Source organism: Symphalangus syndactylus, chromosome 11, assembly GCF_028878055.3.
Source record: "Symphalangus syndactylus isolate Jambi chromosome 11, NHGRI_mSymSyn1-v2.1_pri, whole genome shotgun sequence".
NCBI lineage: Eukaryota > Metazoa > Chordata > Mammalia > Primates > Hylobatidae > Symphalangus > Symphalangus syndactylus.
This window is the reverse complement of record NC_072433.2, coordinates 134,191,618-134,219,275: the sequence shown is the minus strand read 5'-3', so window position 1 is coordinate 134,219,275 and position 27,658 is coordinate 134,191,618. Positions and strand designations below refer to the sequence as shown.

Here is a 27,658-nt window from a genome sequence, read left to right as displayed (position 1 = left end):
GTGTCCGTGTCGTGGCGTGTGTGAGATACGTATGGAAGCGTGTGGCGGCTTCCATGGCTCTGGCCCAGGGCAGCACTCACAGAGCACACGGCCTCGGGGGTGTGATGAGCTGGGCCACAGGTGCGCTGTCCTCCGGGGTGGGGGCTGACCATCCTCTGTTGGTGATGCAGCTAACGCCCGTCTCCCCACAGCCTGCCTGCTCCGCTTCAGCGGACTCTCACTGGTCTACCTGCTCTTCTTGCTGCTGCTGCCCTGGTTCCCCGGCCCCACCCGACACAGCCTCCGAGGTAAGGCCAGGGGACCCCGCCCACGCTCTCAGGGTGGGAGGGGGTGGGCATTCCTTTGGGGCCAAAATTCATACAGCTTTCCTCACCTTTAACAGCCAGGGGTGGAAGATGAGGGGGTCCCAAAATAAATTTTTTTTTTTTTTTTTTGAGACAGAGTCTCGCTCTGTTGCCCAGGCTGGAGTGCAGTGGCGTGATCTCTTCTCACTGCAAGCTCCGCCTCCCATGTTCACACCATTCTCCTGCCTCAACCTCCCGAGTAGCTGGGACTACAGGTGCCCACCACCAAGCCCGGCTAATTTTTTTTTTTGTATTTTTAGTAGAGACAGGGTTTCACCATGTTAACCAGGATGGTCTCGATCTCCTGACCTTGTGATCTGCCTGCCTCGGCCTCCCAAAGTGCTGGGATTACAGGCGTAAGCCACTGTGCCTGGACTTTTTTTTTTTTTTTTTGAGACGGAGTCTCGCTCTGTCTTCCAGGCTGGAGTGCAGTGGCGCGATCTTGGCTCACTGCAACCTCCGAATCCCAGGTTCAAGTAGTCCTCGCATCTCAACCTCCCAAGTAGCTGCCATTACAGGTGTGAGCCACCACGCCCAGCCATCAAAGTTTCTTATTTTCATTGTAGACCCCAAGCTGAGCTCACAATCTTTTCTGATCCGTGTTGCAGGGGCTGTGGGTGGCGAGGGGGTCATGAGGGTGGAGTCCCTGTGTCCCTTGGAGGCCACAGGGTGTGGGTGGGCCCCAAATGCTCGCTCCCTGCAGGCTCCAGGCACATTTCCCGCCTGCTGAGGTTCTGGCAGCCTGGAAGTTCCAGCGGCCTCGACCGCCCTCCTGCTGTCCGCTGTGGGGTTGGACCTCAGTTGACCTTGACCCACTTGTGCGGGGGGAGTTGGGGCCCGCCTTGGGAATCACCTCGGGGTCTGAGCTGGGCCAGGACTGTGTTGCTGTCCCGCATCCTCCAAACAGAGGGCAGGGAGGCCACGTGCCAGGCCTGCAGCCTGGGTGACGAGGGTGGCGGCAAGCCCTCCGTCTGGTGATGTGTCACCTACCTGCACTGTGGGGGCCATGTCCGTTTTGTGCCCACGTTTTAGGAGAGCGGGTTTTGGAGCAAACACTCAGAGACCTGTCCCCAAAGGCCATGGGCCAAAGGTGGATGGGGCTGGGCCCTCCACTGGTCTTTGGGTTTTGGAGGGTGAAGAGCCGCTGAAAGGAAGGAAGGTCCCCAGGGAGGGCAAGTGTAGCAGCAAGAGACCGTCCCCAGCAGAGGGTGGAGAAGAGGCCAAGCAGGACCCGGGGGCGTGACTGCAGGGACATGCTCTCGGGCGCCGCCCTTCTGGAAGGTGCTGGACCCAGCAGGCTGGCAGCGTGGGGTCCTGTCCGTGGCTGTGAGGTGTCCACCGGGCTGCGTTTTTCCAGGGGACTCCGGGGAGGATCTACTTCTTCTTCCAGCTGCTCCAGGCTCCTACCTTCCTGGGCTTGGGGCCCCTCCCTCCATCTCCAGAGCCGGTGGGGTGGGGTCAGGATCACACCTTGTCTCTCCTGCTCCCTCTCCCCTGCGGTAACCCTGTGGCTGCGTCCCATCTGCCTCCCCGGCTAATCCAGGCCGAGCTGCCTGGTTTAAGATCAGCTGTTGGGCAGCCCCCATTTCCTCTGCTGCCTGAAGTCCCCTCTGCATGTGAGCTCCTGCATTCACAGATTCTGGGGACTGCGATGCTGGCATCTTTGGGGTCCACCATTCTGCCAGCTACAGGTGGAGGGTTGCCCTCCAGCCTTGCGACACCTGGCTGGAAGCATCCCACAGGCTCCCTCCTAGCTCAGGGTGCTTTGGGGTGGGCAATGGTCCTTTTTATTTTTATTTTTTGAGACGGAGTCTTGCTCTGTCGCCCAGGCTGGAGTGCAATGGCACGATCTGGGCTCACTGCAACCTCCGCCTCCCGGGTTCAAGCGATTATCCCACCTCAGCCTCCCAAGTAGCTGGGATTACAGGCACGCACCATCATGCCCAGCTAATTTTTGTGTGTTTGTAGACACAGGGGTTTTACCACGTTGGCCAGGCTGGTCTTGAGCTCCTGACCTCAGGTGATCCACCCGCCTCAGCCGGGACTACAGGCGTGAGCTACCGTGCTTGGCTTTTTTTTTTTTTTTTTTTGAGTGGGGGTCTTGCTTGGTTGCCCAGGCTGGAGAGCAGTGGCATGATCATGTCTCACTGCAGCCTCCACCTCCTGGGCTCAAGTGATCCTCCTGCCTTAGCCTCCCAAAGTGCTGAGATTACAGGTGTGAGTCACTGTGCCCAGCGCAGGCACTGATCTTGGATCATGGGTAGAATTCAGGGGTGCAGAGAGGCATTTTGGGGAGGGGCCGAGTGCTGGAAGTCGCTGGGGCCCGAGGCCCAAACCCCTCCAGAATGCATGGCTGGGGTGGGTGGGCACCCCCACTCCCGGTCCCTATCCTGGGCCTCCCCTTTGCTCTGTGGAGCCGGTTCTGTCTGTTCCCAGGCCCCTGGCGTTTCGCCGTTTGTTCCGTAAATATTTCATGCCCCGGGCGCAATTGGAAACACTTTCCTTTAATCAGCAGTGGGGGAAGGCAGGCGCCCAGCCACGCCAGGGGAGGAGCTGGGGTGGGAAGATTTGGAGAGGACCTGGGAGGACGTCCCTGCCTGAGCCTCCTCAGAGGCCCTTCAGAGATGGAGACGCTGCCCAGTTTTCCGGGAGGGAGAGAGGAAAGTGTGAGGCTTGCCCGAGTCGAGTGCCCGGGGCTTTATGATTTGTGCAGCTGCTGGGCTTGGCGTGGCCCTGGTGGAAGGTTTGACGCCATCCAGGCCTTGGTCCGACGCCATCCAGGCCTTGGTCCCCTTGTAGGCGTCAGCTGGACCCTTGGGGGGCTGGAACTTGAGCTCAGACTGAGCAGAGCGGAGAGGGGCAGGGGCTGGGGCAGTGGGAACAGACCCTGGTACTCCAGGCAGGGCTACAGGCAGAGCCACAGGGGTCGGCTCCCAGAGACCTGCTTGCCATTTAGGGACTCAGAAGCCCCATCCTGCCTTAGGATATAACCCACCTCCAAGACTGCCCCTGCTGTCTGGAAAGAGACTACCCCCCACCTCTTACCATGCCCCCTGCAGGGAGGCCCTGCCCCCCTCTCCAGCTTCACTGGTGCCCCTGCTCTGCCAGCCTTGTGTAGTCTCCATCCTCTGTCTCAAAAGCCCCCTCTCGTGGCCCCACCCCGCAGCTCAACCCTAGCTCAGTCGCTGGGTGGGCCTCATGGCTTAGCCTCGAGGCACCCTGGGTCCCTTGGCTGGTCCCATGCACACCCCACGGATCAGACTCAGGGCAACTCCACACTCCCCACGGATCAGGCCCAGCCCTTGTCCAGCAGGTGTGGGCATGGCGTCTAGGGACCACTCATCAAGACATTGCCGTGCTGGGGCCCCTGAGCCTTGGCAGGCTGTGCAGGGGTCCAAGGGCTCTGGCTCTGGGGGAGGTCCATGCTCTGTCAGCCATCCGGTCTGCAATGCCCTGGAGCCTCCCCGCCCCTTCCTGTTTCCTCCTGAGAGCCCTGCAAGCTGGAAGGGGAGCCCCGGCACCTTTTTTTTTTTTTTTTTTTTTTTTTTTTGAGACGGAGTCTTGTTCTGTTGCCCAGGCTGGAGTGCAGTGGCGCGATCTCAACTCACTGCAACCTCCGCCTCCTGGGTTCAAGTGAAAGTGATTCTCCTGCCTCAGCCTCCTGAGTAGCTGAGATTACAGGTGCCCATCACCACGCCTGGCTAATTTTTGTATTTTTAATAGAAACAGCGTTTGACCATGTTGGCCAGGCTGGTCTCAAACTCCTGACCTGAGGTGATCCACCAGGCTCGGCCTCCCAAAGGTGTGAGCCACCGCACGCGGCCCCCTGCACCTTCTTCTAGGTGGGCAAGGACCATGCTGAACCCCTCCCCTGCCATGGTTGGGGGTGGCAAGAACAGTCCGTTCCCCACGGGCTCCCTCCAGCAGGGAGCGGATGGGCTGGGGCATACACACTTGGTTCAGGAACAAAGGCTGATGGGCGGCTGCCGGCCAGAGCTGGGCGGGTCCCTGGCCTGAGCCTCCTCTCACTCCCTTTCCCAGGATGGAGAGGCCACTGTGAGCTGGGTGTGTCCTGCCGGGAGGGAGTTGGAGTCGGGGGCGGGAGACCCCAGTAGGTCTCATTGGCTCCCGGAAGAGGCAGCAGTGGGTCCCTGAGGGGGTGGCCTGATCCCAGGCTCAGCCTGGCTTTCCCAGCTTTGCATTTAGGGGTGGGACCTGCAGGGGGAGAGTGAGGGGGTGGGCGGGGACAGGGGCTGCAGGTGGAGGAACAAGAAAGCCACCTGACCCCTTGAGGTCATGCTGTTTGCATCAGAGAAGAGGGCCGGTGTCAGGGTGCCCCCTCGGCCTCTGTGTGCACGGCCCCCCCGGCCCCGTGCAGGTCAGGAGGCCCTCGGTCCCTCTGCACGTTCCAGCCCCCTCCCATCTCCAGCACCGTCTCTTCCCAGGGTGCCCCTCGGACTCCCAGCTCCCTAGTCTGATCCAGGCCAGGCAGGGAGCGGTCATGCCACACGGCCAGGAGCGGCCTCCAGGCCCAGCTGCGGCTCCTTCGACCCTGGGAAGGGATCATGGCCCGGCCGTTCTTACATGTCCAGACCAGGACGCTCTGGCCGGCCCAAGAACTGAACCGGGAAGGAGGAAGAGAACGGGGAGGCAGTGACATCCGAGGTGCAGCCAGAGATGGACATCCTGCACTGTCACTGTACAGGGCAAGGCGGTGGGCGGGAGCTGGTGGCCTGGTGAACCCCTCCCTGCCCAGGGGTCTCTGGTCAGGCACTTCCTTCCCAGGCTGCTGGATTGTGTGTGCAGGGAACCCGTCAGCCTGGCTGCCCAAGGGCCCAGATGTCCTCTCAGTGCCCGGGGGTCCTCGATAGCCCCAGGAGGAGCCCCACGTGCCTATGGGGCAGGCACCCTGTGGGTCCCTCTCTGTAGGACTCAGAACACCTTCTGCAGTGCCATGTGCTCTCCCTGAGTGCCCAGTGCCACGGAGGGCCCCGCTGGCGAGGTTACTTCAACGTCAGGCTAGAGGGTGCAGCAAGCAGGACTCACAGCCCAGGTTCCCAGGCAGGCGTGGCAGGAGCCCATTCCCCGGGTCAGTGTTCTCACGTCACCCCACGGTGACCCTGCTGTACAGAGGCGGGGACGCGGGGTCCCTGCCTGGTGCCGTCCTGCTGCCAGACTTGTGCTCTGCTGAAGAGGGGCTGGCACGGCAGGTATGAGCCCGGCACAGGGGTTGTGAGTGAGAAGCCTGGCACCTATGGGTTCCGGGCAGGGAGGCCCTGGAAGGTCCTGGCCTCCGGGAGCCCTGCACAGCGCCCCCTGGTGGCGGCTCCTGTTCATGTCGGGGCTGCGGCCTCCCTTCCTGGTCTGTTTTCCGTTCCTCCTCCCCACTCTCCCTCCTGCTCACCCCTCCCACCCTCCACAGGTCAGAGGTCATAGCTTCAGGGTCAGCAGGTCAGGGCCTGGGGCAACCCTAGGAAGGCGTGAGTGTGAGAAGCTGTTCCAAACCTGCCTCAGCTGCTTTGTGGTGCGGACAGGGAGTCCTGGGCATCCCTGAGTGCTGCCTCGCCGTCACAGGTTTAAGGATGTGCAGGGTGACTTGGACGTGGGTCATGAGTCTTTACTCCAGAAAGAGGGGGCTGAGTGTCCAAGGCCAATCCCGAGTCTGTCACCTAACACCAATTGTGCCCAAAAAACTGAACAGAGTGGACACAGGCCCTGAGTTTGCGCCCCGAGGCTGAGAGAGGGCAGATGTGGTGGTGACATTCATCACCTTGGACCCAGACCCAGACGCTGCCTGTCCCTGAGCTCCAGGAAGTTATGAGAAGGGCCCGAGCTATTCTGCACTTTCTTGTGGCCGGGCGTGGCTGGTGGTGCAGGAGTTGCTGCCCCAGGGTGAGGGCCCGGAGGCTTCTGTCAGAAGGTGCCAGGGTACAGAGGGGAGCTGTCCACAGCCCTGTCAGGACTCAGAACCTGGTGGGCCAAGGACTTTGGTCCAGACCCCTGCTGGAGGGTGAGCTGTCCACATGTACGCAGAGAGCAGAGGCGAAGCCAGGGCTCCTGAGTGCCCCCAGCCACAGGCTGCACCCGCACAGCCCCTGCCCTGCAGCCCAAGGCCTCCCTGCTGGGGGGCTGAGTCCAGTGGGGCCACAGGTAGCTGGGAGCAAGAAAAGGCTGCCGGGCAACCAGATGGTGCTGCCGCTTCCTGCCAGGTGCGGGTACACACAGAGAGAGAGGATGCCGGTCTGGGGCCCAACCTGGCGCACAGCAGGTGCCTGAAATGCCAGGGTGGCCATGGGGACTGGGTACCATGCATAGGGATGCGACTTCTCCTTGCAGCCCCTCAGCCCCAGGGAGGCAGCTGCCTTTTCTCCAGAGCCATCATGGCCCTGCTCCCGCCCCGGCCACGGCTGCTCAGGGGCGCTCCCCACGCCCTGGTCTCCGTCCAACTGCAGCCCCCACTGGGGTGAGGTGGAGCTTCTCGCCTCTCCCTGTGTTTATTTCCTCTGCTTCCACAACTGAACGGTGACAGGTCTTTGCTGGCTGCGTGAGCAAACCCCAGGTGGTTCCCGCTGAACCTGGGAGGCCTTTTCCTGCCTGTGGGCCCCAGGCCCATCCTGCTGCCACCCCCAGAAGGGTGCCTGGCTCCTTGTCACAAGAGTGACCCTGGGGAGGCGTGGGGAGTGGGGCCGGCCTGATGGGGTCCTGACTCCATGATGGGCATGAGCCTCAGGCCTCTGGGCTCTGGCCCGGCTGGGGACTACTGTCTGGCTGAGTGGCCTGGGCTGCGGCCCCTCCCTGTCCCCAGGACCAGCCTCACCCACCCGCTCTGCCGCAGGTCACACAGGCCACCTCCTGCGGGCATTGCTGGGCCTCAGCCTGCTCTTCCTGGTGGCCCATCTCGCCCTCCAGATCTGCCTGCACACTGTGCCCCACCTGGATGAGCTCCTGGGACCCAGCTGTGAGTCACTAAGGGGCGGGGCAGGGATAGCCATCCTGGGGGTCAGGGAGAGGGCCCTGCAGTGACCCCGAGTCTCCTGGGGGAGTTGACTCAGCCTGACTTATGTCTGGCCTGGATGGTCCAGGTGAAACGCTCCAGGGATGACCTGGGTTCCCCTGTCTTTCTCTGCAGGCAGCCGCTGGGAGACCCTCTCGCGACACATAGGGGTCACAAGGTAAGACCATTCCCCCAACCCCCAACCAGCAAGCCTCCCTTGGGGATTTCAGGCCCCAGGAAGTGGGGGGACTCAGGATGGACAGAGGGGGACCTGGAGACTCACCCACACTCACACCCGCACCTGGAGACCCATCCACGCTCCCACCCGCACCTGGAAACTCATCCACACTCTCACCCGCACCTGGAAACTCATCCACGCTCCCACTGGCACCTGGAGACCCATCCACGCTCCCACCCACACCTGGAAACTCATCCACGCTCCCACCCACACCTGGAAACTCATCCATGCTCCCACCCCGACCTGGAGACCCATCCGCACTCCCACCCACATCTGGAAACTCATCCACGCTCTCACCCGCGCCTGGAGACCCATCGACACTCCCACCTGCACCTGTCCTCCTGGTCTGACCGCGGCTGCTCCCTGCTCTCCACAGGCTGGATCTGAAGGACATCCCCAATGCCATCCGGCTGGTGGCCCCTGACCTGGGCATCTTGGTGGTCTCCTCTGTCTGCCTCGGCCTCTGCGGGCGCCTCGCAAGGAACACCCGGCAGAGCCCACGTCCACGGGAGCTGGTGAGGGCAGCTGCGTCACCCGCGTGTCAGGGAGGTCATTCGAGAGTTGTGCTCTCAGCCATTTTGAGGGTTATTTGAATCTTTTTAAAACAAATGTAGACGTTTTAGTTGTAAGCTGGTGTTAAAGAGGGGAGGAAGTTCCAGGTCCCACCCCGAGCGCAGCCTGCAGTTCCATCCATTCAGATGTGTTTCTACCCGGGCTCTGCCTCTAGTCGGAAACCTCCTCGCCCCGAGATGGCGTCTGTGCCCTTAGAAACTCTTCACAGGGGGATTATTTGGGGCCATGCAGTGGTGGAAACCTGCAGTGCTGGGCAGTGGGTCTGGCTGGGGAGCCGCTGCAGACGGGCTAGGAAGGGGTGGCCCCAGCAGGCCCCATGCACTTACAGGCAAACAGGCTGTCAGCCCAGAGCCCCAGCAGGGGCCTCTGCCCCAGGAGCGACGGGCCTGAAGCAGGGCCTCTGTCCTCGGAGTGGGAGGCAGAGTGAACTTTAGCTGCTACGAGACTTGGAGGTCCGGCCCCGGGAATCTCTGAGCTACGGCCGCCTCCCACGGGCAGGGAGTGAGCTGGGGCCTGCGACGCCCGACGTTGACTGCTCAGCCCCTCTCGTCCCTGCCTGGGCCCACATTTGCCGTCCCCAGGCTCAGTCAGGATTTAGGGCCACGTGGGTGTCCTGGCCCACGAACTCCCTATCCCGGGCACCCAGCCTCCTCCCACCTCACCCTCCCAGTGCCACTCGTCAGACAGCTGATGCTTACCAGGCACATGGGCCTCAACTTCCAGAGGAGTCCCGAGAGGGAAAGGGTCTTCCCAAGCCACACAGTAGGTCGGGTACACCTGCTCAGCCTGCAGAGCCGGCCTGCCCTCTTGCCTGTCCTATCCCCACCCCATGGGGCAAGGCTGGTGCCCACATTTCAGAGGCAGAAACGGGGACCTGGAGGTCAAGTGGCTTTTCCGGGCATTGGAGGGGGTCCAGCCATCGTGAGGACTGTGCTGCTGCCTGTCCTCCAAGAGACCCGCTCCTCTTTCACCAGCCCCTGCATGCTGGTGGGGACATGGGGTACGAGCTTCCTGGAGTTTGGCTGTTGGGAAGGGGCTGGGTGGCTGGACGCTGGTCATCTTCATCTTGGTGTGATGGGAGCGTGAGTGTGCAGCTGCGCCCTGGGCGGCGAGAGTGGACAGACTTCAGAGTGAGGTGGGGGCACCAGGCACCTGCAGAAGACTGTTCCGAAACCCGGATCTAGAAGCCCCATGACCTGGCCTGGCGGGGCCCCCGGGCAACCGTCACTCCCACATACGGGCAACACACACGTGTGTGCAGGCATGGGATGGAGTGTGCCAGCCAGCCCGAGGGGCGCTGGCCACTGAAGGAAGTGAGGGGCGTCTGCAGCATGGCTGCGGCACATGGGGCCCAAGTCAGGGCCGGGCCTGCCCCTCGGTGGCCTCACACCTGTTCTCCCACAGCAGCTGCCTCTGTTTGTTCCACTCCCAGAAACGCTCATTTTTCACAGCTCTGCTCAGAAGATTTCCCAGGGCCAGGGCCAGGCTGTGGGCGGGGTGAGCAATGGCGCCCTGTGTTCTGATCCAGCCTCACCCCAGCTGCTGTGTGGTCTCTGAGAGGGGTGGGTTCAGGGTCCAGGACTCTCCTGCCCTGATCTCCCTGTTCCCCTGGCCTCGGAGCCTCCCAGCAGCCCCTGCAGCCCTGGAGGCCTGTGAAGACAGGACTGGGCTGGCTCATCTGTCCCGTCAAGCTCCCATCCCATTTGACAGAAGGGGAATAGGCTCCGAGAGGCTGTGACGTGCCTCGGCTTGCACAGCACAGTGTGGAGACTGTCAGAGCTGGGATGGGCCCTATCGTCCAGCCCCACAACCTGTGCTCTCAGCCTGGGCACCTGGCGCCTCAGCCACCAGGAGAGCCCCCGAGTCAGAGATGGGGACACTGGGCTGCTGGCAGCCAGGCCAGAGCCAGGGCATCTGATGACAGCCGTGGTCCTTCCACCACACCCTGGCTTTCCCCGGTGTTTGGGAAATGGCTGCGTTCTGGGAAATCTTTAGTCAGGACCAGGGAACACAGGCCTGGCAGGTCTCTCTCTCGCAACCCCAGGCCGGCCTGTCACTTCTCCTAGGCAGCTGGCCACCTCTGTCCCCCCAGAGCCTCAGGGATGGCAGGGGTACCAACCCTAACTTCCAGGCACAGCCACCCAGAAGGCTGGCAGGGGTACACAGGAGACCCTGGAGCCTGGCCATGTCCCTCAGGCCCCCTTGGTCCCTAGAGACCCCCCAGGGTATAGACAGGGCCCCGCTGCTCCTTGGGTGCATGGTTCAGGGAGATGAGGTGCTATACGGACAGCCTGCGGTCTGTCTATACCTGGCAAGGTCATCACGTGCCTGGGCTTGGCAGGACAGACCCTGGGTCTTCGGCCACGGTGGGAGCTGCTACCAGGAAAGCTTCCAGGGCCTGTGAGCTCGAGTGAGGAAGTACAAAGGTGTCAGGCAGACCTCAGGGACGGCTGGGGCCTGTGCTCGGGGAGGCTGTCCTGTGGCACTCAGAGGAGCAGCTGTGGATGTGGCCACCTCCCACTCTCCTGGCTGGGCAGGTGTGAGCTGGAGAGGTGGCCTCAGTGCAATACACCTGACCTTGCCCCTGCCCGTGACCTTGGCAGGATGATGACGAGAGGGATGTGGATGCCAGCCCCCCGGCAGGGCTGCAGGAAGCAGCAACACTGGCCCCTACACGGAGGTCACGGCTGGCCGCTCGTTTCCGAGTCACAGCCCACTGGCTGCTGGTGGCGGCAGGGCGGGTCCTGGCCGTAACACTGCTTGCACTGGCAGGTACACAGCGAGGCGGGGGGCACTGGCACTCACACTGGGAGGGGTCTTGGAGTTCCCTGATGACTGTGGAGACAGCGGGACACACGGCACCGGCCAGGTACAACCCTGTGTGCCCCTGCCCCACCCCGCAGGCATCGCCCACCCCTCAGCCCTCTCCAGTGTCTACCTGCTGGTCTTCCTGGCCATCTGCACCTGGTGGGCCTGCCACTTTCCCATCAGCACTCGGGGCTTCAGCAGACTGTGCGCCACGGTGGGGTGCTTCGGCACCGGCCATCTCATCTGCCTCTACTGCTACCAGACGCCCTTGGCACAGGCTCTGCTCCCGCCTGCCGGCATCTGGGCTAGGTAACGGCTTGCCACACAGCCCCTTTTTCCTTCCGCCCTGGTCCTGCCCACCTGGCCCGTCTAGCCCCTGTGGTCCCACTGCCCCTGGGGTGGTGGGCTGTGACGGGTCTTCTCTGGACAGGGTGCTGGGTCTCAAGGACTTCGTGGGTCCCACCAACTGCTCCAGCCCCCACGCGCTGGTCCTCAACACCAGCCTGGACTGGCCCCTGTATGCCAGCCCCGGCGTCCTGCTGCTGCTGTGCTATGCCATGGCCTCTCTGCGTAAGCTCCGCGTGTACCGCCCCTCTGGCCAGGTGAGCACCTGCCACCCATGGGGGATGGGCTGAGGCCAGGCCATGGGGCTGGGCTCAAGACGCTGGTCTCTGCAGAGGAAGGAGGCGGCAAACGGGGACGAGGCTCGGGAGCTGGAGCTAGCAGAGCTGGACCAGTGGCCCCAGGATCAGGAGGCTGACCAGGTGAGCACCCAGGCGGGTGGAGGCGCCAGCGTGGGGGGCGCTGGGCCAGCCCCTGCATGGCTCACTGCTGCTTGCCCACAGCACGTGGTACCCACAGCACCCGACACCGAGGCTGATAACTGCATCGTGCACGAGCTGACTGGCCAGAGCCCCCTCCGGCAGCGGCCTGGTAAGTACCGCACAGTCCAAGGTACGGCTGGGTTGGGGGGAGGCCGGTGCTGCCCCCTGGTGGCCGCCTGGCGCTCTCGCATGCTCGCGCCGCACCTCTGCCTGCCGCCCCCTCGGGCGCCCAGAACATCCACGGGTAGGTGTCACTGACCCCCGTGACCCCCAGGGCAGCCGAGTGGCCATGTCACTGACTGACCCCCGAGACCCCCCGGGCAGCTGAGTGGTCGCGTCGTTGATCCCTAAGACCCCATGGGGGGCTTCCACGTCCCCCAACCCCTCCCCAGAGAACTTGGCTATGCTGTCTTGTGCTGTTAGCTCTGGGAGCTGTTCCAGGTGGCCCAGTGGCCCCAGGAGGCCGCTCGTCCAGGGCAGGGGCTGGTGTGGGAACTCTGTGTTGGCCATGTTGCCTTGGGAGGGCCTGGGGGCTCTTTCTGGCTATTTTCTTCCTTTACCCTAACCCTTGATTTTCCATTTTGCAATGTGTTTCTGAATGAAGCAAACGAAGCCAGGGCCCTGGGGTGGGGGTCCTGAGAGTTTTCAGGTGTGCACAGCTGGAAAGGGGGTCAGGGCCACCTTGTGCGCCCCACCCTTTCAAGGAAACTGAGGCCCAGAGAATGGCAGGTGCTGCCAAGCCGATCCCTGACGCCCGGGGACAGTGTCAGCCCAACCGCCGGAGCCCATGTGTTCTGCCCATAGCCCACCATGGCCACCAGGGGCCTGTCCCTCCTGCTGTGTGCTTGCCCAGGGCCCAGATTTTAGGGCACAGTCAGGGTGGGGGGCCTAGAGGTCACCCTGCCAGAGCTGATCTCTGTCCCCACCTGCAGTGCAGCCCAAGCAGGCTGAGCCCAGGGAGGCGTCCCCACTCCACAGCCTGGGCCACCTCATCATGGACCAGAGCTATGTGTGCGCGCTCATCGCCATGATGGTAGGCGGCTGTGGGGGTTGGGGTGGTATGCGGCGGGGAAGGGTGGCTGGGCAGCCCCCTGTGCCGTGCAGGTGTGGGGCATTGCCTGGGTGGGGTGCGCCGGGCAGCTATGCAGCCCTCTCTGCCGCGCAGGTGTGGAGCATCACTTACCACAGCTGGCTGACCTTCGTGCTGCTGCTCTGGGCCTGCCTCATCTGGACGGTGCGCAGCCGCCACCAACTGGCTATGCTGTGCTCACCCTGCATCCTACTGTACGGGATGACGCTGTGCTGCTTGCGCTACGTGTGGGCCATGGACCTGCGCCCTGAGCTGCCCACCACCCTGGGCCCCGTCAGCCTGCGGCAGCTGGGACTGGAGCACACCCGCTACCCCTGCCTGGACCTTGGTGCCATGGTGAGTGTGCACCACCACATCCGGGGATGCCTGGGTGCACGGACCCATCAGGGTTGTCGTCCTGTTCAATGTCCACTTGCCCGGGGGAGTGGCAGCGCCAGGAAGGCAGATCCGTGTCTGTCACAATGGGGTCCCCTCCTGCCCACCCAGGGCCAGCCCAGAGTAGTTTCTCAGTGAGCGTTTACTGAGTGAATAAACAGACAACCTTGTGTTGGCACGGGCACCACCCCTGTGCCCCGACACTATGTGTGAGTGTGGGCTCTGCCCATTGGCACCATGCACAGCCCTGGGTCTCAGTGACAAGCTGTGCAGGCCACATGTTCACAGGGTGCCTGTGTGTCTATGTGAGACAGGTGCCAGCATCGTGTCTGGTCACCTGTTTGCAGGCCAGTGGGTGTGTCTCATCTTGTGGGACTTGTGAGCCTGTGTGTGCCAACACGTGTACCTGTGAGCTTGTGTGCATATGTGAGCACGCACTCCAGCATGTGGACGTGTGCAGGTGCGTGCATGGATCTGTGCCCACGTGAACTAGTGAACCCATGTGTGATTGCGTGTGAGCACGAGTGAACCCATGCACTCATCCGGGGATGTGGGAGTGTGTGTTCGTGTGTCTCTGGGTAGGTGTGAGCGGGAGGGTGTTTGGTGCCTGTGGGGAGGCTGCTGTGGATGGGCTGGTGCCAGCTGCCTCCCTGAGGGCTCTTGCCCCCAGCTGTGGGAGGGGTGCTGGGTCCCCCGGCTGTGGGAGGATGCGGGGCCCCCTGGCTGTGGGAGGGGTGCTGGGCCCCCCGACTGACTGTGACATCCCGCGCTTGTTGCAGTTGCTCTACACCCTGACTTTCTGGCTCCTGCTGCGCCAGTTTGTGAAAGAGAAGCTGCTGAAGTGGGCAGAGTCTCCAGCTGCGCTGACGGAGGTCACCGTAGCAGACACAGGTGAGTGGTGGGCCAGAGGCAGGGGTGCCCTCCTGCCTGCCCGCCCTGATGCCATCGCCTGCCCCTGGCTTGGCCCACAGAGCCCACGCGGACGCAGACGCTGTTGCAGAGCCTGGGGGAGCTGGTGAAGGGCGTCTACGCCAAGTACTGGATCTACGTGTGTGCCGGCATGTTCATTGTGGTCAGCTTCGCCGGCCGCCTCGTGGTCTACAAGATCGTCTACATGTTCCTCTTCCTGCTCTGCCTCACCCTCTTCCAGGTGGCTGGCGGGCCGGGGTGGGGGCTGGGGCACGGACCCTCGCCCTGGTCCTCACCACCCCCACCTCACCCGGCAGGTCTACTACAGTCTGTGGCGGAAGCTCCTCAAGGCCTTCTGGTGGCTCGTGGTGGCCTACACCATGCTGGTCCTTATCGCCGTCTACACCTTCCAGTTCCAGGACTTCCCTGCCTACTGGCGCAACCTCACCGGCTTCACCGATGAGCAGTGAGTCCAGGCTGGGGCGGTGGGGCAGGGGCACCGACACCCCGTGCACTTCCCCAGGGCTGCAGGGGCTCTGCCGGAGGCTGGGCCGGTGCTGATGCTGCCCCTCCGCAGGCTGGGGGACCTGGGCCTGGAGCAGTTCAGCGTGTCCGAGCTCTTCTCCAGCATCCTGGTGCCCGGCTTCTTCCTGCTGGCCTGCATCCTGCAGCTGCACTACTTCCACCGGCCCTTTATGCAGCTCACCGACATGGAGCACGTGTCCCCGCCTGGCATGCGCCTCCCGTGCTGGACTCACAGGTGCGGCCCCGCCCTCCCTGTCTGGCCCTGGAGAGGTGTAGCCTCCTGGGCCAGGGAGGGAGCCAGGTGGGAGTTGGACAGGAGCCACATCCTCCACCTTCAGATCCTGATGGGCATTTGCTCATACCCAGGGGACGGCAGTAGCGTGCAGGTTGCAGGGACAGTGGGCATGAGTTGCGACACAGCTGTGCACCTGACCTGGCAGCTGCAGCGGAAGCGGTGCAGACGGCTTCTTCCAGCCCCAGGAGATGAGAGGGGCAGGAACCCAGTTGGGAGATGACATTTTCAGTCCCTCTCCCAGGCAGGATGCAGTCAGCGGGACCCCACTACTACAGGAGCAGCAGCAGCAAGAGGAGGAGGAGGAGCAGCCCAGGGACGAGGGGCTGGGCGTGGCCACTCCCCACCAGGCCACACAGGTGCCTGAAGGTGAGTCGGGAGGGCAGAGTCTGCTGTGCCATGTCTCAGCTGGGGGGCATTGACAGAGCCCCCTCTGAGCTCCAGAGCCTCTTCCTCACAGGGGACCCGGGAATCCCCGTTTCTGCCCTGCACTGACCCTCACACCATCACAGGTGCAGCCAAGTGGGGCCTGGTGGCCGAGCGGCTGCTGGAGCTGGCAGCCGGCTTCTCGGACGTCCTGTCACGCGTGCAGGTGTTCCTGCGGCGGCTGCTGGAGCTTCACGTCTTCAAGCTGGTGGCCCTGTACACCGTCTGGGTGGCCCTGAAGGAGGTGAGTGTGGCAGGCAACTCAGCTTCAAGTCTGGCGTGGGGTCACTCTGGCCTGCCTGGCTGGCCTCCCCAAGCCCGGCCCCACATGCCCGCTGCCCTCAGGTGTCAGTGATGAACCTGCTGCTGGTGGTGCTGTGGGCCTTTGCCCTGCCCTACCCACGCTTCCGACCCATGGCCTCCTGCCTGTCCACCGTGTGGACCTGCGTCATCATTGTGTGTAAGATGCTGTACCAGCTCAAGGTTGTCAACCCCCAGGAGTATTCCAGCAACTGCACCGAGGTACCGGCCCCCGGGGGCTGGGGCGGGAGGAAGCTCTAGGCAACTCTGTGTTCGCAGCCCCACCCTCCCGGGGCAGCTGCTTCAGTGCAGTGGAGCCAGCAATGGGGGAGGCGGACCCTTCCCTGGGGGGGCCAAGGGGGCTTCCTGGAGGCAGCATCCTTCAACCTCATCTGTGGACCAGGGGCCCACTCCCTGCTCACAAGGGTGTCCGGTAGGGGCGGAGTCCCAGGGTCTCCTGCAGTGAGGAGGGGAGGGCCCCACCCCAGGCCTGGGCAGGGAGAGACAGGCATCCCTGCCTGGGACCTTCTCGCACATCCCTCCTTCTGCCTGGACCTCTCTTCACTCCCCTAGTCCCTGCCTGTGGTCTCCCTGTCTCTCAAACACTTGGTCCCCTTTCCCGTGAAGATGGCTCCAAGGCTGGCAGCCCCCATGTCCCTGGCTGGGGGAGCGGTGGACCTGCCTCAGAGCTGTGGCTGTGGCAGGCACCAGGCAGGGCCAGGGGGCACTGTGGCCGGGGAGGGGGCACTGATGCCCGGCCTCTCGCCAGCCCTCCCCCAACAGCACCAACTTGCTGCCCACGGAGATCAGCCAGTCTCTGCTGTACCGGGGGCCCGTGGACCCTGCCAACTGGTTTGGGGTGCGGAAAGGGTTCCCCAACCTGGGCTACATCCAGGTGAGTGAGGGGCTGGTGGGCGGCTGGGCGGGCGAGTACCCAGCTGCCCCCTGACCCTTGCCCTCTGCAGAACCACCTGCAGGTCCTGCTGCTGCTGGTATTCGAGGCCATGGTGTACCGGCGCCAGGAGCACTACCGCCGGCAGCACCAGCTGGCCCCGCTGCCTGCCCAGGCCGTGTTCGCCAGCGGCACCCGCCAGCAGCTGGACCAGGATTTGCTCGGCTGTCTCAAGTACTTCATCAACTTCTTCTTCTACAAATTCGGGCTGGAGGTGAGGCGAGGTCATTGCCTCCCCTGGGGCAGGGCTTGGCCGTGGGGAGGGACGGAGGGAGGGCTGCACGGTGCAGGCACCGCAAGCCTGGCCCCACCTGGGTCTGCCTGGGCCACAGGGGTGGGGGACCCAGGGCCCGGCAAGGCTTCCCCTGGACTCCTGCGGTGTGTCGGTGCTGACAACAGGCAGGGGGCCAAGTTATATCCACTCTACCGTACAGCCCACCTCCTGGAGCCTCAGTTTCCCCTGCATGATGGCAACTGCCAGCCACTCCTGCCCTCTTGACAGTGCCGCTGGCCCTGTCCTTGCTTGATGCCCACAGCCTCCAGGCTGGGCTGCTGCAAGCCTGAGGCCTGCTGGGTGGGACGAGAAAGTCCCTCTCCCCCGCCAAGCGCATCCCCACGCCCCGCCCTCCCCCCCAAGTGCATCCCCATGCCCCGCCCTCCCCCAAGTGCATCCCCACGCCCCGCCCTCCCCCAAGTGCATCCCCACGCCCCGCCCTTCCCCCAGACTCAGTGCATCCCCATGCCCCGCCCTCTCCCCAGACTCAGTGCATCCCCACACCCTGCCCTCTCCCCAAGTGCATCCCCACGCCCCGCCCTCCCCCCAAGTGCATCCCCACGCCCCGCCCTCCCCCCAGACTCAGTGCATCCCCATGCCCCGCCGTCTCCCTCCCCAGATCTGCTTCCTGATGGCCGTGAACGTGATCGGGCAGCGCATGAACTTTATGGTGACCCTGCACGGCTGCTGGCTGGTGGCCATCCTCACCCGCAGGCACCGCCCGGCCATCGCCCGCCTCTGGCCCAACTACTGCCTCTTCCTGGCGCTGTTCTTGCTGTACCAGTACCTGCTGTGCCTGGGGATGCCCCCGGCCCTGTGCATCGGTGAGGGGCACGTGGCTTGGGTGGGCATGGGCTTTGTAGTTTTGTAGACACCCGTGGGGGTGTTTCCTGCCTGCCCTGGGCTCCTGTCCACCCTCCTAGACTTCGCCTCGGCCTCCTACAGTCCCTCCTGCCTGCTCCACATCCTACCCAGCCTCCATCGCCGGCGCTGTGTCTCTCAGGGGCGGCCTGGCCCCCTCCAGCCTCTGCTGTTCTCTTTTCTTTTTTTGCCCAGTATTCTGTCTTGAAATGTTTCAAACCTTCAGGAAAGGTGTGAGTCACACAAGGAGCGCTGCGTCCTCTCTGGGCCCCATGCGGGTCGGCTGTGATGCCTCACACCCAAGGGCTGCCTTGAGCATGCATCTCCTGGGGGCGGGTGTCTGAGCCCACAGCCCCACACTCGCGGTCCCATCTCCTGGCAGTGCCATCGTCAAACGTGTCCTCTGCATTCAAACAGCCCCAGCCTCAGCACCCTTCTTTGTGGCCGTTTGTTTTTCAGACGAGACCTGGTCTGATGTTTGCTCTAGGCTCGTCTTGGGTCTAAGCCGCCCCCGCCTCTCCTGCCTCTTGGGCAGTTCCGGAGGGAGGCCGGCAGTGTTGCTGACGCCCTGAGACTGGATTTGTGTGGCTGTCCTGGTGTTGAGGGTCTGCTCAAGGCACACAGTACCCTGCGGTCTGAGATGGGGAGTCACATTTGTGCATGCGGCCGGCTCGGGCGTCCCACCTGCCCAACAGTGGCACCCAGGCTGTTGGCACTGGTGGGCTGTGTGGGGTCAGCTTTGTAGTTTTATGAAACAGACTTTCTTTCTGTTGTGTCTGTGTGTCTGTCAGCTGGGATTCCCATCAAGGAGAGCTGCCATTTATCACTGGCTGCTTGCAGAGAATTCTGTCATCTGCAGACCCTGGGCCTCTCCTCTGCTGAGTGGGTCCTGGCCCCTGAGGCCACACACTGTTACATCATCTCCCCTTATTTGGCTGGGCATGGTGGTTCACACCTGTGATCCCAGCACTTCGGGAGGCTGAGGCATGAGGATCCCTTGAGGCCAGGAGTTTGAAACCACTCTGGTCAACATAGCAAGAACCCTTTTTTCTTTTTTTTTTTTTTTTGAGATGGAGTCTTGCTCCGTCACCCAAGCTGGAGTGCAGTGGCACAATCTCGGCTCACTGCAGCCTCCACCTCCCCTGTTCAAGCAATTCTCCTGTCTCAGCCTCCTTAGTGGCTGGGATTACAGGCAAGCACCACCATGCCCAGCTAATTTTTGTATTTTTAGGAGAGACGGGGTTTCACCGTGTTGGCCAGGCTGGTCTTGAACTCCTGACCTCACGTGCTCCACCCACCTTGGCCTCCCAAATTACAGGCCTCCCTCCTGGGATTACAGGCATGAGCCGCCACGCCCGGCCCCATCTTGTTTTCTGCTCCCAGGCGCTGCTGCCTCATCTTCTGCTTCCCAGGCCCAGCCCTGTGCTCACAGCCACTGCTCCGGGGAGCCCCATCGAGTTCCAGGAGCGTGAGGTTCAGAGCCCAGGGTCTGGGCGCTAGGGGTGCCTGTTGCTACAGGGCTGCCTCCGCCTCTGGGCCCTCCAGCTCTTCCTTATTGAAATACCTGTTTTCGAACGTCATCAAGGCCAGCTCCGCTTCTCCTGTCCACCTCTTCCTTGTTGAAATACCTGCTTTCAAGCGTCACCTAGGCCAGCTCCCCTTCTTCTGCCTCCTTTTACGAGGCTGCGCTGTGCAGTCGCCATCCTGTGAGATCAGCATGTCCTGGGTTCCCCAACATCGAGGGTAACTTTGTTTTTGTATCATGAGGTTCCCTCTGCGGCAGATGGTGCTGTGGGTTTTGCAGACGCGTGGAGTCACATCCACCCCCTCAGTCCTTAGGGACTGACCCTCCGTGCCTCACATGCCTCCCAGGAAGTGTGGCCGGGGGCCCAGCAGTGCCACGGCTCCCTCCCCCAGCGGGCCCCTGCCCCTCCCATCCCCAGCATGTGGTCCTCAGGACGCCGCGTCAGCAGGACTCGCAGCAGGTGGCCTTTGGGTCTGGGTCTTTCACTCGTCAGAGCACACTGAGGTCTGTCCAGGCTGTCCCATGGATCCCAGTCCCACGTGCTGAGCTGCGCGTTCCCTGCTGTGGCTGCTGCGGGTTGAACCTTTCCCGGCTGCAGGCTTCTGTGTGGCTTCTGGCTGTTGTTCTCAGAGCTGTTCCATCCCACGTGCTGTCGTATCCCATGCGCTGTCGTATCACACGTGCTGTCGTATCATGGAATATGACGCCGTGTGGGCCACAACTCAGGGAGGCCCAGCAGCCCCCACCGCGTGCTCTCTGGACTCCTGCTCGGTTCCTGTGCCCCCGGGGGGTTGGTGCATAGTTTAAGGAATGTGTGTGTGAACACAAAGGACTCTAGAGCTGTCAGTTCTCAAGACACCAGGTGTGCGTGAGGTGATTCCCATGGACCCTGAGAGTTGGTGATAGTCTCAGGCTCTGAGGCCACTGGTCAACAGGTGGGGACCGGGTGTCTCAGGCCCCAGGCAGACCAGGCCCTTCCTGACATGACGCCCCCATCCCCAGATTACCCGTGGCGCTGGAGCCGGGCCGTCCCCATGAACTCCGCACTCATCAAGTGGCTGTACCTGCCTGATTTCTTCCGCGCCCCCAACTCCACCAACCTCATCAGTGAGTGCCCCCCACCACCCTCACCTCGACAGAGGACCCTCAGAGTACATTCACATCCCCCAGTTTGCTCACAAGTGTGCATACAGGCGTGCACGGGCGGACGTGCGGTCAGGCACATGGCAGCCTGCAGGCCCTGACCTCACATGCACGCACACAGAGCTCAGCATGTGTGCACTGCAGCGCTTGTGCGGACGTCCCCCCACTGGGGCTCCCCCAGGGACACCTGGCCACTCACCTAGGCAGACGTGTGTCCGTTCCCAGCGGCTGCACGCCAACAGGCCTGGGGTGGGAGGTGGGCTGTATGCGCTGTGCCCACCTCGTGTGGGTCCCCGTGTGGCACAGCAGCAGCTCCTGCGTCCTGCAGGCGACTTCCTCCTGCTGCTCTGCGCCTCCCAGCAGTGGCAGGTGTTCTCGGCTGAGCGCACGGAGGAGTGGCAGCGCATGGCTGGCATCAACACCGACCGCCTGGAGACGCTGCGGGGGGAGCCCAACCCCGTGCCCAACTTCATCCACTGCAGGTGGGTTCCATGCCACCGTCCACGGGGAGCCTTCTGGGAGGGGTGGCCGGGGCACCCGCCATGACGCTGCTGCCTGGCAGGTCCTACCTCGACATGCTGAAGGTGGCTGTCTTCCGGTACCTGTTCTGGCTGGTGCTGGTGGTGGTGTTTGTCACGGGGGCCACCCGCATCAGCATCTTTGGGCTGGGCTACCTGCTGGCCTGCTTTTACCTGCTGCTCTTCGGCACGGCCCTGCTGCAGAGGGACACGCGGGCCCGCCTCGTGCTGTGGGACTGCCTCATTCTGTACAACGTCACCGTCATCATCTCCAAGAACATGCTGTCGGTGAGCCCTGCCCCCGGCCCCACCCGCCCGCCCGCCCTGCCCCGGGGCCCCGCTGACCCCGCTGACCCCGTTCTCCCCCAGCTCCTGGCCTGCGTTTTCGTGGAGCAGATGCAGACTGGCTTCTGCTGGGTCATCCAGCTCTTCAGCCTGGTGTGCACCGTCAAGGGTTACTATGACCGTGAGTGGCGAGGACGGCGGCTGGGGAGGGTGGGGGGAAGCCCCCCGCTCCTGGACCCTGGGCCTGACCCTTGCCAGTGCCTGCCTTGCAGCCAAGGAGATGATGGGCAGAGACCAAGACTGCCTGCTGCCCGTGGAGGAGGCTGGCATCATCTGGGACAGCGTCTGCTTCTTCTTCCTGCTGCTGCAGCGCCGCGTCTTCCTTAGCTATTACTACTTGCACGTCAGGGCCGACCTCCAGGCCACCGCCCTCCTGGCCTCCAGGCAAGCTCTGGCCCCGACACAGCCCAGAGCTGCCGTCTTGGGGCTGGGAGGGGGCAAGGGGAGGCACCTTGCTGTCTCAGGCCCCGGCCCGTGGAGAGCAGGCTCCGCCACTCTGTGACATGGGCGTGTCATCTAGAGGGAGAATGAAGGACAGCAGACCCCCGGCACCATCACACTCTGCCGCAGTGCTGGGTCTGTCAGAGGCCACAGGCTGCAGTTCTGACGGCGGCTGTCGTCTTATCCCCGGCCAACTTTCCTGCTAAGGGCTAAGTGTCTCCACCAGGGGGAGGGCCACCGTGTGGTGTCACGAATGCTCCAGGGAGGGGTTCTGGCTTGGGGCCAGCTTTGCCTGTTTCCTTGCAGCTCTGGTGGGCTGGGTGCCACCAGACGCCCCTGCATCTGTACAGCAGAAGGGCTTGTTCTCACCACAGACAGCATGGAGGGTGGGGGCAGCAGATGCCTCCCCCATCGGTGCCTCTCACCCAGCGTGAGCAGAGAGGAGCAGGCTGAGCGGGGAGCGGCAGCTGGCCCTGCTGCTGGGGCCGAGCGCCTGGTGCTCACACCCCATCCCCCCCTCCCCACAGGGGCTTCGCCCTCTACAATGCTGCCAACCTCAAGAGCATCGACTTCCACCGCAGGATAGAGGAGAAGTCCCTGGCCCAGCTGAAAAGACAGTAAGTGCCTCTGGGGCGGGGCCTCCCTGGCTTCTCCACACGGTGCTCAGCATAACCCCCCCGCCGCCACCGCAGGATGGAGCGTATCCGTGCCAAGCAGGAGAAGCACAGGCAGGGCCGGGCGGACCGCAGTCGCCCCCAGGACACTCTGGGCCCCAAGGACCCCGGCCCGGAGCCAGGTGAGTGCAGCTGGAGTCCGGCACCCAAGGCCTCGTGTCCAGCATGTCTGTGCCTGCTGGCGTGTGCTGCGTCTGTGCCCGTGTGACACCCCACAGGGCTCCCAGCCCACCTGTCGTGTCTGCATGATCACCCTCTGTCTGGCAGGCCCCACGGCCGCCCCGTGACTGTCCGTCCACACACATGGGCTCTGAGCCCCATGGCCCCAATCACTTTGGGTGTCCGTGTTTGTCTCCACCCATCCTGACCCCAAGACGGGGGCACTCACAGCCCCGACCCCTCCTGGTGCCTTGACTGCTGCCTCACGCTCACCCCACCCCTCCACAGGGCCCGACAGTCCAGGGGGCTCCTCCCCGCCACAGAGGCAGTGGTGGCGGCCCTGGCTGGACCACGCCACAGGTACCCCCAATTAGCCCGCCTGTGGCCACCCTCTCAGGCACTCTGTGCCCCCACCTGTCCTCTGCCTGGGCTGCTATCTTCCCCTCCCTTCCCCCCACCCCCAGGTCCCGAGCGTCAGGACGTGCTCAGGCCTCCTGGGTCAGAGGGTGCCTCACCCACTGCAGAGCCCTGGGCTGAATGTGTCCTCTCCCGGCTATGCCCCCGCCCTTCCAACGGTGGGAGTCTCGGAGCTTGCCCCGGTCATACATGGTGGCTGAGCAGCGATCTCCCCTGGGGCCCAGCAGCATTGCGTTGTTCTATGTTTTTTGTTTCTGAGATGGAGTCTCACTGTCACCTCAGGCTGGAGTGTAGTGGCATGATCTCAGCTCACTGCAACCTCCACCTCCTGGGTTCAAGTGATCCTCCTGCCTCAGCCTCCCAAGTAGCTAAGGTTACAAGCATGTGCCCCACTCCAGGTCAATTTTTTTTTTTTTCGTTTTTGGAGACGGAGTCTTGCCCTGTCGCCCAGGCTACAGTGCAATGGCGTGATCTCAGCTCACTGCAACCCCCACCTCCCAGGTTCAAAGGAATCTCCTGCCTCAGCCTCCCAAGTAGCTGGGATTATAGGTGTCTACCACCACGCCCAGCTAATTTTCGTATTTTTAGTAGAATGGGGTTTCACCACATTGGCCAGGCTGGTCTCAAACCTCTGACCTCAGGTGATCGGCCCGCATCGGCCTCCCACAGTGCTGGGATTACAGGTGTCAGCCACCGCGCCCAGCCTGTTCTGTTTTTCTAACTCTTACACATCCTCCTGGGTTTTCCCTGGTCCTCTGCATTCGGCCCACTCCGCACCCCAGCCCGTGCTGGCTCTGCTCCTCAGCTGCCCTGCCCACCTCTGTGTTGTCCTACCGCGCTGGCCTATGTCCTGTGCCTGCACCGCTCCCGGCTGCTCCGCATGGGAAGGGTGGCTCTCGGGCCTTGGCCCATGCAGGTGGAGGGGGTCTGGCTGGGAGTCTCCCGGCATGGAAGGCTGGCTCTCAGCGCTGCCTGCCCACAGTCATCCATTCCGGGGACTACTTCCTGTTTGAGTCCGACAGCGAGGAAGAAGAGGAGGCTGCCCCTGAAGACCCTAGGCCGTCGGCACAGAGCGCCTTCCAGGTGAGGTGGGAGAGCCCCGACGGCCCCACTCCAACCACAGAGCTTGTGGCCCTGGACCAGGGCAGCGTAGGGGGCGCCAGATGCCCCCAGGGCCTGGGAGCCCAGCTCCTCCACCTCCAGTTAGCCCACCCAGCCCCATCCAGGCCTCCCAAGTCCCATGGGAAAACCAGGCTACAGGGACATGGGTCATGTGTAGCCTCCTGCCCCACAGTCTTGGCTCTGACCACCCAGGTTCTGGTGGCTGCATGTGGCCTGACCTGTGAGACAGGCCCAACGCCTTTGTGCTGGCTGCCTGGCTGTCCCGGGTCCATCTTTGGGCCCTGGCTCTCGGCGTTAGACCAGGAGTTGGGTGGGCTGCCCGGGTGGGGGTCTTCACCCACGGCCCCTTAGGGTCCCCATGCGGGAGGGGTCAAGGACACGGAGGTCCCTAGGAGACACAGAGCAGGGATCTGGATCTGGCGCCCGGCTTGCCCAACCCCAGCTATTCCTCCTCTTGCTGCCTGGGTCCGATGGCTCGGGAGGCCAGGTCCTAACCCGGGGGCTGACCCACAGATGGCGTACCAGGCGTGGGTGACCAACGCCCAGACGGTACTGAGGCGGCGGGAGCAGGAGCAGGAGCAGGCAAGGCAGGAGCAGGCAGGACAGCTACCCACAGGTGAGCTGGGAGGTGTGGGGACTCTGAGGGGAAGCCGCGGGACTGCCAGTCGCTGACCAGCATCCTGTGCCCAGGAGGTGGCCCCACGCAGGAGGTGGAGCCAGCAGAGGGCCCCGAGGAGGCAGCGGCAGGTGCGTGGGCCCTGGGGCTGGGGAGTGGGAGGTGTCTCTTGGCCCCACAGGCTGCCCCTCCAGCGCCCCCTCCCGCCCTCCCGCAGGCCGGAGCCACATGGTGCAGAGGGTGTTGAGCATGGCGCAGTTCCTGTGGGTGCTGGGGCAGGCGCTGGTGGACGGGCTGACGCAATGGCTGCAGGAGTTCACCCGGCACCATAGCACCATGAGCGACGTGCTGCGGGCAGAGCGCTACCTCCTCACGCAGGAGCTCCTGCAGGTGAGCCCTCCCACGCACCACGCTCATCCCTGCTCTGCCTGACCACTCCCCTGCCTGCTTAACAGCCTGGTCCCACGCCCACTCTGCATGAAACCCCGTGTGGGGACAAGAGCTGGACACAGCCCAGGCAGCCCTGAGCCCCCTCCTGTGCCCTGCAGGGTGGCGAAGTGCGCCGGGGCATCTTGGATCAGCTGTACGCAAGCCAGGCCGAGGCCACACTGCCAGGCCCCACCGAGGCCCCCAACGCAGCAAGCACCGTGTCCAGGTAGGTGCTGGGGTGACCCGAGCCCCAGCTGCTGCCCCTGAAGAGTAGGCAATGCCCAGCCATCCCCGACCCTCGCCATTTCCTTGTCCACCAAAGGACCGTGGGCACTTTCCACCCTGACCCTCCCTGCAGCCTGCGGTCAGGCCATAGAGCAGGATTCTCTGTGACCCGGCTTCCCTCCCCAGTGGGCTGGGCGCAGAGGAGCCACTCAGCAGCATGACAGACGACACGGGCAGCCCCCTGAGCACCGGCTACCACACGCGCAGTGGCAGTGAGGAGGCAGTCACCGACCCTGAGGAGCGCGAGGCTGGCGCCTCTCTGTACCAGCGACGGACGCGGACGGCCAGCGAGCTGCTCCTGGACAGGTGGGGGCGGGACGCGCACACCACCAGCCTCACCATGGCCCTTGGGGAGCAGCCGAACAGGGGCAGGAGCCTGTCTGTGACCGGCAGCAGATCGGGCCGTTGTGCCTTCGGGCAGTCCTAGGTTCCCCCAAACTCGCGGGTCTCCCTGCAGGCGCCTGCACATCTCAGAGCTGGAGGAGGCAGAGCTGTTTGTGGAGGGGCGGGGCCGGGCCCTGCGGCTGCTGTGGGCCGTGTACCAGTGCGTGGCCGCCCACTCGGAGCTGCTCTGCTACTTCATCATCATCGTCAACCACATGGTCACGGCCTCCGCCGGCTCCCTGGTGCTGCCCGTGCTTGTCTTCCTGTGGGCCATGCTGTCCATCCCGCGGCCCAGCAAGCGCTTCTGGATGACGGCCATCGTCTTCACCGAGGTGGGCCGAGGCCGCGGGGGAGCGGGCGCCCGGCCCACCATGCCGTGACCCTCCCTGCGTGCTGAGCCCCCTCCCCCACAGGTCACAGTGGTTGTCAAGTACCTGTTCCAGTTTGGGTTCTTCCCCTGGAACAGCCACGTGGTGCTGCGGCGCTATGAGAACAAGCCCTACTTCCCGCCCCGCATCCTGGGCCTGGAGAAGACTGACGGCTACATCAAGTACGACCTGGTGCAGCTCATGGCCCTCTTCTTCCACCGCTCCCAGCTGCTGGTGAGTGTGAGGCCTGGCTGGCAGTGCAGGGCTGGGCAGGCCCTCTGGGCACCTGTGGTCTCCACCGGGGAGGCAAGGCCCCCTCACCACACCCTCCCACCCCTCAGTGCTATGGCCTCTGGGACCACGAGGACGACTCACCATCCAAGGAGCATGACAAGAGCAGTGAGAAGGAGCAGGGAGCCGAGGAGGGGCCAGGGGTGCTTGGGGCCACCACCAAGGACCACGTTCAGGTGGAAGCGAGGGTCGGACCTACAGACAGGACCCCAGAACCCCAAGTGGAGATCAGGCCCCCTGACACGAAGCGCATCAGTCTACGTTTTAGAAGAAGGAAGAAGGAGGAGGATCCAGCACGGAAAGGACCAGCAGCCATCGGTATAAGCGCCCGGCCCGACAACCTCCTGCCTACCCAGTTCTCTGAGTGGGGCTACTGCAGGGAGGGTCTTTCTCAGATGAGACGGCCAAGCCCAGTGCGAGGCCCACCTGGATCCGAGGAAGGCGCCACTTCTGAGCCACAGCTCCCGGCTCTGCCTGCAGAGCCGTCCCTGGCTGCTGCCCCCAGGGATGTCCCCCACACGTACGGCAACCGTTGGCCTGGGCTGGCCCCTCACAGGTGCCCTAGAGGACACAGCCCCAGCTGTCTCCTTGCCAGTGACACTGGGAGCTTCCTGGGCTCCGTCTGCTTGTCTGTCAAACAGGGAGAATGCCAGCCTCTTAGGGTGGTCAGGAGCTATGACCCAGGCCCAGTCCCTAGGGGGCCCAGGCAGAAGTCAGCTTTTCCTCTACAGAAGCTGAGGACAGGGAGGAAGAAGAGGGGGAGGAAGAGAAAGAGGCCCCTACGGGGAGAGAGAAGAGGCCAAGCCGCTCTGGAGGAAGAGTAAGGGCGGCCGGGCGGCGGCTGCAGGGCTTCTGCCTGTCCCTGTGAGTGACGGCGGCTGGGGGCAGCTGGGCAGTGGGGGTGGGGAGGCGGGTACTGGCACCAGGCTGAGCACCCCTTTCCGCAGGGCCCAGGGCACATACCGGCCGCTACAGCGCTTCTTCCACGACATCTTGCACACCAAGTACCGCGCAGCCACCGACGTCTATGCCCTCATGTTCCTGGCTGATGTTGTCGACTTCATCATCATCATTTTTGGCTTCTGGGCCTTTGGGGTGAGCCAGGCCCGGGACCCCCCCACTGTACGCAGAGCTCAGCAGCCCCCCACATCCCCCG

The 27,658-nt window shown here is 63.6% G+C and overlaps 1 protein-coding gene across 2 annotated transcripts in view; it reads left to right on the top strand.

Moving 5' to 3' along the window:
* PIEZO1 (piezo type mechanosensitive ion channel component 1 (Er blood group)) overlaps positions 1-27,658 on the top strand; it is a 68,994-nt gene that overhangs the window by 36,330 nt on the left and 5,006 nt on the right. Inside the window, exons 2-41 of one of the 2 annotated variants that reach the window (XM_055232798.2) lie at positions 192-287; positions 7,180-7,302; positions 7,474-7,516; positions 7,953-8,091; positions 10,753-10,921; positions 11,053-11,266; positions 11,388-11,559; positions 11,635-11,721; positions 11,803-11,890; positions 12,714-12,814; positions 12,947-13,207; positions 14,026-14,137; positions 14,218-14,396; positions 14,473-14,621; positions 14,733-14,915; positions 15,217-15,341; positions 15,485-15,642; positions 15,744-15,920; positions 16,468-16,593; positions 16,664-16,864; positions 17,544-17,748; positions 20,313-20,417; positions 20,782-20,935; positions 21,016-21,259; positions 21,341-21,437; positions 21,529-21,700; positions 22,285-22,374; positions 22,450-22,553; positions 22,879-22,950; positions 23,990-24,090; positions 24,643-24,745; positions 24,820-24,876; positions 24,963-25,135; positions 25,294-25,400; positions 25,586-25,765; positions 25,917-26,175; positions 26,257-26,445; positions 26,553-26,820; positions 27,234-27,366; positions 27,450-27,597. In XM_055232798.2, the coding sequence (XP_055088773.1) occupies positions 192-287; positions 7,180-7,302; positions 7,474-7,516; positions 7,953-8,091; positions 10,753-10,921; positions 11,053-11,266; positions 11,388-11,559; positions 11,635-11,721; positions 11,803-11,890; positions 12,714-12,814; positions 12,947-13,207; positions 14,026-14,137; positions 14,218-14,396; positions 14,473-14,621; positions 14,733-14,915; positions 15,217-15,341; positions 15,485-15,642; positions 15,744-15,920; positions 16,468-16,593; positions 16,664-16,864; positions 17,544-17,748; positions 20,313-20,417; positions 20,782-20,935; positions 21,016-21,259; positions 21,341-21,437; positions 21,529-21,700; positions 22,285-22,374; positions 22,450-22,553; positions 22,879-22,950; positions 23,990-24,090; positions 24,643-24,745; positions 24,820-24,876; positions 24,963-25,135; positions 25,294-25,400; positions 25,586-25,765; positions 25,917-26,175; positions 26,257-26,445; positions 26,553-26,820; positions 27,234-27,366; positions 27,450-27,597 (5,864 nt within the window). The remainder of the gene's footprint in view (positions 1-191; positions 288-7,179; positions 7,303-7,473; positions 7,517-7,952; positions 8,092-10,752; positions 10,922-11,052; positions 11,267-11,387; positions 11,560-11,634; positions 11,722-11,802; positions 11,891-12,713; positions 12,815-12,946; positions 13,208-14,025; positions 14,138-14,217; positions 14,397-14,472; positions 14,622-14,732; positions 14,916-15,216; positions 15,342-15,484; positions 15,643-15,743; positions 15,921-16,467; positions 16,594-16,663; positions 16,865-17,543; positions 17,749-20,312; positions 20,418-20,781; positions 20,936-21,015; positions 21,260-21,340; positions 21,438-21,528; positions 21,701-22,284; positions 22,375-22,449; positions 22,554-22,878; positions 22,951-23,989; positions 24,091-24,642; positions 24,746-24,819; positions 24,877-24,962; positions 25,136-25,293; positions 25,401-25,585; positions 25,766-25,916; positions 26,176-26,256; positions 26,446-26,552; positions 26,821-27,233; positions 27,367-27,449; positions 27,598-27,658) is intronic. The other variant, XM_063612525.1, reaches the window with a different exon arrangement.